The 10738-nt window shown below is 36.6% G+C and overlaps 1 protein-coding gene across 3 annotated transcripts; it reads right to left on the bottom strand.

The window, feature by feature from the left end:
- Nucleotides 1-2388: 2388 nt before the first annotated feature.
- Nucleotides 2389-10720, bottom strand: Blos3 (Biogenesis of lysosome-related organelles complex 1, subunit 3). 3 transcript variants are annotated; one of them, XM_071681973.1, is made up of 5 exons: nt 10630-10720; nt 9408-9501; nt 6621-6764; nt 5651-5882; nt 2389-3642 (listed from the first exon to the last, which is right to left on the bottom strand). In XM_071681973.1, exons 2-4 carry the CDS (start codon nt 9499-9501, stop codon nt 5656-5658), a joined length of 465 nt encoding a protein of 154 aa, XP_071538074.1. In that variant the 5' UTR covers nt 10630-10720; the 3' UTR covers nt 2389-3642; nt 5651-5655. The 3 variants fall into 3 exon arrangements, with proteins under 3 accessions (XP_071538074.1, XP_071538071.1, XP_071538073.1); XM_071681970.1 differs by lacking the exon at nt 2389-3642 and having other exon boundaries at nt 4167-5882; nt 10630-10718; XM_071681972.1 differs by lacking the exons at nt 2389-3642; nt 10630-10720 and adding an exon at nt 10599-10624 and having other exon boundaries at nt 4167-5882.
- Between the last annotated feature and the right edge of the window lie 18 nt (nt 10721-10738).

Genomic DNA, 10738 nt, shown 5'->3' with positions numbered 1-10738 from the left:
ACAACTGTTGGGATGTGTATCTCCTATTAAATGTTTTGCACTCTCATTTGATTCAAGAAGTACCGAGACTTAATATGCTGGAAATCTGAATATGTCATAGTTTATGATAGTCTACCTTGTTAGCAATTTTCTTTCATCCTTGAGCTTGGTGGCATGTAGGTGATCTGAAAAATATCAGATTTCTTCATCCAAGGAACATAAACGTCTTCCTAAGTAATATAATTTCTGAGCTATTGACTTTCGATGGTAAGAAGTCGGCCATCACAGCTTCAGCAAATGGCACACTTTTTAAGATGTCATTCCCTGGTTTCATGATCCCCCACCTACATAACTTAATTTTCACCACGAGAACACGTGTTATCTTGCCGGCCACTACACTAAGTATCAACTCATCAAGATCTGTGTGGAAGTTTGACAGACGTTAAGTACGCTTTCATGGACATGCTTCGAGTTTGCTTTAAAAAAAAAGAAAAAAAGTAGTGGTTGTTTTGCTGACAAGGCACTGCCAGTGGGTCAACTGTTATCTTGCCAACTTTCTGATTACGTTCAAGTCGGGTAGAGTTACGTATAATTAGAAGGCTGGTTGGCCCGAGTTCCTTGTCTGAAGATTAGCTAAAGTAAGCTTGAATGGTCGAACTGTTTGGAGCCAATAAACTGTACGCCAAAATGTCGGGTACCATCTCTTGCAACCCTGTGGTCACAGCGCAATCAAAATTGATCTTCAGATCAAAAGTACATCAATATTAAAGCGAATCGATCTTCACATTTTTTTTTCTAGAGGAAAGGTCGATATATCCAGTAATAAATCATAAATCAGATCTGGTAGGAACTACAACCATCAACAAAATACCGGTTGTCCCACAAACCCAAGTCGACAATACAACCATTGGGTTTCTTCCGGTTCAAAAATATACTTTTCTTGCCCTACAACACAATTTGGAGGAAAGAGAATCGCTTTCAGAAGCACTTTATGTTATCAAACCTAAAAGAAATAAGTAATTGCTTCAAAGGAATAAAATTGTACTTCAAACCTTGAGACCAAACCATACTTACGGAGCTTCGCCCCTTAATCCCTTCCTAAATTTTCATACTAAATTTCCTCTACAATTTTGTTGCTGAAAGCAACCTAAATGTTGTCCATTTCCCATGTGAAAAAAAAGTTTGGAAGGAAAATTTTTCAAATAAACTTTCGGTTTCAGAGCAAAATTTGGTACATCTAAGCATAGGCTACCTCCTAGGACCTATACCGAGACTAAATTAGAATTACTGAACTTACGTCGCTTTTTACATTTGTGTGGAAATATCGAAGGTCAGTCACTGGCAAGTTAGTAATGTTACTGTGTAAACTCAGGATCAATGTTGCACTACAAGCAGAAAGTGAGAAATGTTAAATTTCTCTAATGCAAAATTCTTTCAAGAGATGTACTCTTTGCGAACATTGCAATAAGAGCCTAGCCGACGACTTCTACTGGTCGAGTCCGGTAACACCACAATACCATCTTTACAAGTATTCTACATGCAAGCCAAAGGAAAACGGATTTCTTAACTGAAATACTCCTAAACCGTCGAATGAAAATTAAGAACTTACAGGTGAAGCAAAGTCATTACTGAATGATCATGTAGTAACCTGCTCACCCCCCAAATTTAGTTTCACTGAAGTTTTGGAAAACATTGAATTTAGTCCGCTTCACCGGTGCCAGCTGTCCACGTTTATTCTTCGTATAGAACTCTAAAGCAACTTTCACTCCATATTTGGCGTCCATCTAACTGTTCACTTGGAAAAATGAGGAAAACTAACGCCACGTCAAACCTAACGTGCACACCATTCAGGTACTAGTAGGGTAGACGTCGTGTGGACGGTCCTGTTGTACATATGAGGAAAATGTCGTATTGAGAATAATGTTAATTCCTTCAATCTCATACATTTGGATCTCAGATCATATGCGATTTCCTGACGAATAATTTGTTGGTAATATGTGACTGGATTAATTTCTTTGTGTAATGTACTCAAACGTATTACGTTCATGATCAATTGTCTTCCTGAAATCGTGTATTTGTTAGTGTGACACGTGTGATTTTAAAGACTAGAAAACAATATCATTCCGAATTCGTATTCTTGAAAGACTATAAACATAAGACTTTTTGCACTGCTTTACTTTCACCATAGTCAGGAAATGCAATATGAAATACTACCACTAAGACAGATCCTAGGCTTATATCACATACTTTACCTACTGAGGATATATAGTGCCTTGGTTAAATCTGAGGCCTCATTATTCTATTACTTACTTTGATATCCCATTTCTATTATTTATCCTTGATATCCTAATCTTCTTGTGATGAAATGCATACACAATAACAAGAAGGTTGCATAAAGAACACAAGAACAAATGAGCGAAAAACAATGTCTTTATATAAAAATCCTATATAATTATTTACATTAACCAAGAAAAAAATAAAGATACTATTGGAAATAGAGAAGTTTAAGAGGGGCTCTAATATCAAAGGCTTTGATAATCTTGATCTAACTAGCTTACTCAGGACTTGGTTCCTATTCATTCCTAGCTATGAATACACACTCGATAGCAAAGGTTTTGCCTCGAACGAGGCAAAGTTCTTTTTCTTCAACACGACTGTTAACATATGGAATGATTTACCAGTTATAGTGACTGAAACAACTACTACAGATACGTTTAGGAATAGGCTTGAATATTTTGATTAAAGTCCACAACTTACCAAATTTGCACCTCCTTAGTCTAAATGACAATTTGCAAGTTATACTCTCTGAATTATCCGTATGCCCTCCAACATTTACCACGTTAATCTGAGTTTCTGATATCTTCCACTGTCACAAACAGCCTGGAAAGGACTCAGGAGGCTGTTGCTGTTTGAATTCCCTTTGACATTTAAACTTACGAAAAGCCATAGACAAACTACCTTGCCAAAGACGGCAAAAAAAAATAAGGTTGTTACAGCATGGGATACCAACTCTGCATGTGGACAGTTTACTGACTCACAGATGAGAAACAAATGGTATTTAACAATAAAACATCTAACTTGCTAAGTTCCCAAGGACCCACCTATTCTGTCAACCATCTGGAGACAGAACTCACCAGCAGAGTTTTCGAAATCTGCCGATAACACAGTCAAAAAAAAATTCAAACTGATTTACACAAACTGGTGCATTAGTAAGTGAAAAGACAAAGGGAATTCAATGTAGACAAACAAAAAGTAGTGCATTTTGTTGCTAATGATATCAATCAAAATGCCCGATGACAATTCTTAGAAGAAAAAACTTTGGGGTAATTATTAGTAATGACTGAAATACAAATAACCATTCCTGGTAGATGATACGTACAAACAGCAGCTAGGTTTCATTGCAAGAAATTATCCCATGTAGATTTCATGACTTGAAATTATTCCGAGTGTCTGTGCTTGTTCCAATATCAGCACACCTGTGGCGCATCTTCTGTCCCTAAACGATGAATCGTGTCACTGATTAAGATCTGTCTCTCGACTACCATTATTTCCCTTTGGCTCCTCTATTCTTCTGTCTTTACAAATACCTTCAGCTTTCGTGGACAGTCTATATTCTTGCCGTGCGACCATGACATTCTCTCACTCGTAAGCTTAGGACCTACGCTGGGGAGATGTCATCATACATTATTAAGAATGGTAAACTCCAGTAAAGATAAATGGGGGAGATTGAAATTTTCATGTTCTCCATTCTCAAAGATCCATATCAAAGTATCACCCATACCTGCTGTTACTATATAAAAAAAACAGTCTGTTTTTCACCTTTAAAACTTCATGTTGGACTTAGTAAATCTCATCTTTGGTTCACCTGACCAAACTCTTGTAAATGTATCTTTGTTAATCACACCTCCAGTGTTCCCATTGTATATAATTCCTGCTAATCAATAAGATGTATTTTGCAGTTTACTCGATAAGCCGTAGAAATTACCGTTCGGAATGCTCTTGTATTGTGGTGTTCTCTGCTTATTACGTCTACATGGACGAGTCGACTGCTTAAGCAACTGGGAGCGTCACTTATATCACATTTACTCCCGAAAGCTCTAATTTATTCTTGACGTTTTCTGTGATGCGTAGTAGGAGGACAAAGAAAATGAAATGGGTAATTACTTTATATGGCAAGTAGACAATGGTTTCTCATTTTCGTGCTAATTTTATTGTAAAAATTTACAATCTTCCTTTCCTTTTAACCTAATTCTTTCAGTCTGAGCTGCTGATTACATAAAAAGTAAAAAGAGAAGACGGAAGAGAGTTAAAATTTTGGAGTTACAAGTACATGATACATTTGAAAATTCACACCGGGATATATAACAGAGACTGGATAAATACACTTACTTTAAGAGATAGTTTCAGAAAAAAAATCACAGATGAGAAATAAATATGTGGGTACTTTAGTTAAAAATGAATATCAGAACGGAAGGGATGAGAGAAAAAACAGTTAGTAAAATGAGTATATTCGAGGACATCAAAAAGGAGAGGCCAAGTATAAAGTAGAAGGAATAAGTGGGTGACTGTATGTACAGTAAAAACTAAGTAAGTAGGGAAATCTATAGATATGTAAAGATCACAGTCTGTAGTGTATTCTTACAGTATAGCAGATGGTCCAATCTCTTTTTCTGGAAAAATATAATTTTTCTTTACCGATACAGGGAGTCCCAACTTATAAATGTTCAATCTATACACACTTGTGTTTATGAATGAGCTCCAGAAACAACATCTACTTCTTAGTTAAGCAAACAATCTATCTATTCATATCTCTGATGTCCATTCCCTTCCGCAAATCCCTCAAAGGGGCAGCCACAGCAAAAGTCTCTATAACTGGTAAAAACCAGCAGTGCTTCTCAGCCTTTAGTGTCTCACCCTTAACAGGCCAATGGCAGACAGCAACTCTAGTGCAGCGTTTTCAGATGATCCTACCTAATGTTCCTACCAACTACTTCTACCTCATGTTCCTGCCTAATGTTCTATTACATCTACCTACAGCTCCCATCTAATGTTCTTACCTACTACATCTACCTACAGCTCCCATCTGTCCCTACCTACTACTACTTCTTCATAATACTCCTGTCTAGATAGGAATATGTAGTCAATTACTTATCCTTACAAACTGTAGAACTACTTAAATGTGAATTTTTTCCATTAAGTGTTGCATCAACGGTTTCATTAACTATATTCAATTCAGAATACAGTATTCATTACAGTATTACAATCAGGTATAAGTTAATTTCAAGTGACTTATCGTAATTTCTTTAAATTTTCTAGCTTATGAACGATTCAATTTATGATTAGGGTTGAGATATTTAGCCTGTTCGTAAGTTGGAGACACCCTGAATGAGAAAAATACATTGATGCATGTACTAAATATTGATAAGTCTATCAAAGCAGCCGGAGGATGTTATGAATGGTAAGAGTTAGCCTAAGATATGCACATTACAAGTTACTTCATACATGAAAGGGTTCAAATATAAATTAATAAATTTCTCCATACAGTATGCTTGATCACTACATACTTAGAAAAGTAATTTCAGTGAAAAATGGAACTGATAAACTACAATGGTATTATTAGTAATGAATGGTAAAGGATAACAGAATACTGTACCATTTAGATAATACATACTGTTTTCATGGTGCTTTAAGAGAAGCAAGAGGATTATTATTCAGTCCCTTTAGAAGGAGATTTGTTTGTGAGAGGTTACGATCAGCTTGTATAAGAGAAGAATGAGCTGAAAGTGTGGAATTTTGCGCTGCAGGAATGGTTGCTATGAGTCGAGAAATACGATTAGTTTGCTCCACAAGAGGGCCCCGGATGCAATGTGACAGGTTTCTTTCCAACGATGCATTAGCCTCCCCTACAAAGAATATTAATCAAAATCAATACAAATCTAATAACATGGTATAAGATGAACACAGACTATATAAAACCATATTGCAAAATGATATCATAAAACTTATAACAGTTGTTTATATTCACTTTAAAGGTAAACAGAAAATAGGAAACAAATAGAAAACCAATATCTAGAGTACTTATCTCTATTTTCAGTGTATATCTCTTCTGCTGCACATAAAGCACGGTAGTTTATGAAGATCCTCCTTTAAACATTTGGCTTCTGACCACCCTTACCTTCCAAGTTTTCATGAATCAGCATGAATGCTCAAAATCTTCTGCAAGGCTTTCACCACCTCTTGTCTTTTCACTAACGAATTCTCCATGATTCTCTCACTTCATATGCCACCTCAACCAAAACACCCTAAATCTGCCACTCTCTTATCAAACACATTTAGCTGTCCTTCAAAATACTCACTCCATCTCACTTCATCACTAACTGTTATCACTTCCCCTTTTGCCCCCTTCATTGATGTTCGAATTTGTTCTCATCTTTTGCACATTATTTACCTCCTTCCAAAACATCTTTTTATTCTCCCTAAAGTTTGATGATACTCTCTCAGCCTAGCTCTCATTTACCCTCTTTTTCAACCCCAGCACCTCTCCTAATGATGAAAACAATTAGTCTTCTTTATGAGTCACATTGTACTAGTCTCTAACAAAAGCTAGTAAAGAGGTAACATGATAATTCAAAAAGTCTTACACAGTTTCTGATGAAGTAATGACTGATGAGCTCTTTTCAGCTGTTCTTGATAATGCTGTTGCTGCTGCTGCTTTTGCTGCTTATGCTCAATATACTGCTTAATTGTCATGCCTTCCTGTGAAGTGCCTCCTGGTCTCTGAGTCACTGCAGAAAATGAAAAATTCAGTACCAAATTTCTCTCATAGATATATCCTTGACCCATGCAACTTGAAAACAGAGTGAGCCAGAAAAATCTGGTGCATCTCAGTAAGTAGTTAGCAAGTCTCACTCATTTCACCAGTAATCTGTCCTTAGCACTGACAACACTTGTAGCTTTCATGAAAATCCTGAAATGCAGTAAAATGCACTCATATTCATTAACCCTTATCCTATCAACATATTCTAAACATGTAAATTACCAGCTGCAGTCTTTTAGGACCCCAACACACAAAGAATATTGATGTTACACGTGAAACATACTAAATCATATATAAGTGATTGAGGTTTACTAAAACAACAGATCAACATATGACATTATCAGTGTATTAACTGCATGTTTGGACAGACACATTAAAGAAACCATAATCATTTCATATCAACCTTACTCTAAGGTTTGTAAAAATGGTAATGTTTTTTGTGCAATGAAATGTCCTTTAGCTCCATAAGATGCTGAACATCAAATCACAAATGCAACTGGCCATCAGAAATTTAAGAAGTGAACAACATTTTCTGGTGAACATAAACTGAAATGTGTAAGCAGGAATGATTACTGAAATATTCTTACAGAAACATTTTTCAGTGGGATATGACTGTCACAGAATGAAATTTGTTACAATAAACTATAGTACATCAACGACTTAAATTTTATAGTGGCAAATAGCATGCATTCATCATAAACACACTTCTATGTGACATACAAGCTCCTTGCAATTCAGCATATCCATCTGACTTTCCTGTTAACCTTTCAGGGAAATGTAAGGTGCATAGCTTACTCTCAGATCTTGCACCCTAGCTGCTGGTGGAGCAACATCAAAGCCAACCATCTTTATGGCCAATTCATTGATACATGGAGGGTTTGCAAAGTGAACCTGGTTTGTATTTCTGACTTGATCAAAGCTATCTGGAGTTCCAGCAGGAAGATTCTTCACTCTACTTGCTCTGAGACAATTTCCATTCTAGAAGCTTAAAACATCCATAGTATAGTATAAAGACTTCCACAATTCCAACATTAATTGCATTAATTGTCTTTCCAGTCCTGCCTAGTGGATGTGACTGGCTCCCTGAACATTGCAGGAGCCCCATAGAAGACAGATTGGACTCCTAGAGAAGCCTTGAGTCCCTTCTATCTTCTATGGGGCTCCCAAAGTGCTCAGGAAGCCTGCCACATTCACTGGGTGGTAATGTGTCTATGGGGGGAGTGAAGGGTGGGTCTGGTGTTGTGGTGTTTAAGACTGAATTGAGAAATGGTTGTTTAGTGTTTGTTACATCACTTTGGTATGTATATGTACAGTGTGTTGTGTATGTTAGTGCTAAGGGGTTGTGTGAGTAGAGGATACTGACATGTTATTCAGGGTTAAGCTTTTTAATGTCATTTCATTAAAATGTGATAAAATGGAGATAAAAAAAGATCTAGATACAATATCCAAATGCAGAAATTAACCTGATGGAATTTAATGGAGATAAAGTTGAACATATACATAATAGAATACTTCGGTGAAACCATATAAAGGCCCAAAGGAAAAAGCAATAGGATGTGAGATACATATATAAGATTTGGGTGTCATTCACAGATCCTACCAAAGCATCTTTTAAGTTCTGGGTGCTAAGTGCTAAGACGCACAAGGCCATCACCAGTGAGGTTAAGATGGCTGTACTCATAAGTTATGATAGGTAAATGAACAGCTGATATTAAGTGAGCCCATGTGCTTAGTGAATCCACTTGATGGATTATTCATGAGTGCTGAGAAGATCAAGTTGAGTACCAAGAGTGAAATATTTATTAGTGCATCTCAGACCATGTAAACCAGAAGTTTGATTACAGGAAACTGGAACGAATGTAGAGCAAATCGATTGAATATCAAACTCATAAACATTTTTCCATCGGCATGTTTGTAACACAAGCCAAGACCAAGAGACTATAAATCACAACTTGACAGCAGAAGAAGGAGGACTTGCATAACACCACAGAGTAATCAATTAGGATAAATCAAACATAAAAAAAAGTCAAAAACCAAAAGTAAAGACAAATGAACATTTTGAGGATTTATGAGATGGTCATCATCAGCCACTCACCCTAGGTTTACTTTAAGGATGATGACCAGACCCCTAATCCATTAAAAATAAATTAAACTGCTTTCATCATTTTTTACTACACTTTAAGAGCATCGCCATCTTGATTACAAGTCTGGTCCATATTACATGTTGAATCCAACTATAAGGTACAACAGAGAAGAAAGTCTGAGAGGCCCTGGCCTAGCAGGTCACTTGCACCTGAATTATAATCCCTAGTTACTGACACTAATACTGGGGAAATGTATACAATTCTCTAATCCTTAAAGGAGTAAAGATATAATAGATGTCTAGAAGTTAATGAACATGCTGGTGCAAGGAATAAGGGTAAAGTCTGGCTAAATGTTATTCAAACAATTTAAAGGTTTTGACTGGGCAATGAAAGCTTTTTATGAAAAGCTTTCTTCTCAGGAAAAGAATGTCTGCGTCATTTTAGTACCAATACCAAACAGTTCTTCTCAGGAAAAGAATGTCTGCGTCATTTTAGTACCAATGCCAAACAGTTTTTTGGCTACTTACCAAGCTGCCCCCTAGCCATTGCTGCACAAAACTCCTCTTCTTCATCCGACTCTGATGCCTCCCCACACACAACAATCCCTTGTACCCCACTCATCTGCAAGAAAAATATATGTCATATTCACATTGTAACTGTTAAATTCACGAATACAATAACTTTGCTTGGAGCATGTGAAAAGCAACTTTCTGAAGTAGAATCCTCAGCTGCCCTTCATCCATGTACTAGTTCTCCTATCAAGTCTAAGAAGCCACATGGTTGACATTAATAAGAAATGCAAACACACAACAAAGCTCTACTTCAGTGCCTTCTCTATGATGTTTTATTGCCACATTCTGCCACAGAATTGTCTACGACACCCGTCTCAGCTTTATGAGGTCATCATATTGCAAGCCAAGTTTTTAGAGGGGAGATGGACTGAGCATTTGTGGCATGAAGGGCAAATAAGGATTTTAACTTAAAAATATACTTGTTACAAATTCAACGTTATCATCGTCTATCAATATCTTTCAATACAAAACAACGCTTCAAATCATGCTTGGCAAATATCTTATTCATATGTTGCACATCAAAAAATAAATTCACTAAATTTCCAAAACTAACAACGATGTGAAGCTAAACTATATTCTTATCCTATATTACTGCCAAGCAGATAAATATAGTAATGAAGTGGCGTAGGGTAAGTAAACGATAAATATACGTACTGTTCATTTTGGTCTAGATTTTTAACCGAGTTTCTGTTAGTTTCCCCTATCAGAAAACCACCACTTTCCCTAATCTTCATAACCATTTCCATAAGCTTCTTATCTGGTATAGTATTACGTCCTTCTATCTCATCAGCACTCTCCTAAATCACTCCTAGTATGTCTATAAGGTCAAGATACGCTTTTCCCTTTCCATCAATAACTTCTGTGGTGCCCTTCCACTGCTTGTTAACCTTAGTGTCTCGGGAGGAACAGAGAAAAGAGGTGGACTCTTCACATGACCAAAACCTAAGACAACTGATTTTGTTTGAACAAATCTTATTCAACAAATCTTACAACTGACAGATACAACCTGAGTCTTACAAGTGACAGATACGACCTGTCTTACAACAAAGATACGACTTGAGTCTTACAACAGATACGACTTGAGTCTTACAACAGATACGACTTGAGTCTTACTTACAACTAAGATACGACTTGAGTCTTACTTACAATTGACAGATACAACCTGAGTCTTACTTACAACTGACAGATACGACCTAAGACGAAATGTGTTGTAAACATATCGTTCGTGGATGTCAGTTGATCTATTAGCATTTCGTGCGGACACAAAAGTATTCCTAAAGTATATT

Source organism: Panulirus ornatus, chromosome 33 (assembly GCF_036320965.1).
Source record: "Panulirus ornatus isolate Po-2019 chromosome 33, ASM3632096v1, whole genome shotgun sequence".
NCBI lineage: Eukaryota > Metazoa > Arthropoda > Malacostraca > Decapoda > Palinuridae > Panulirus > Panulirus ornatus.
Note: the sequence above shows the minus strand (reverse complement) of the source record. Positions and strands in the feature narration are given on the sequence as shown.

Coding starts and splice junctions, on each gene's coding strand:
- Blos3 (XM_071681973.1), bottom strand. CDS start 9,501: ATGAGTGGGGTACAAGGGATTGTTGTGTGTGGGGAGGCATCAGAGTCG. Junction 6,765..9,407: donor AATGGCTAGGGGGCAGCTTG/GTAAGTAGCCAA, acceptor CATTTTCTGCAG/TGACTCAGAGACCAGGAGGC. Junction 5,883..6,620: donor ATTACTTCATCAGAAACTGT/GTAAGACTTTTT, acceptor TATTCTTTGTAG/GGGAGGCTAATGCATCGTTG.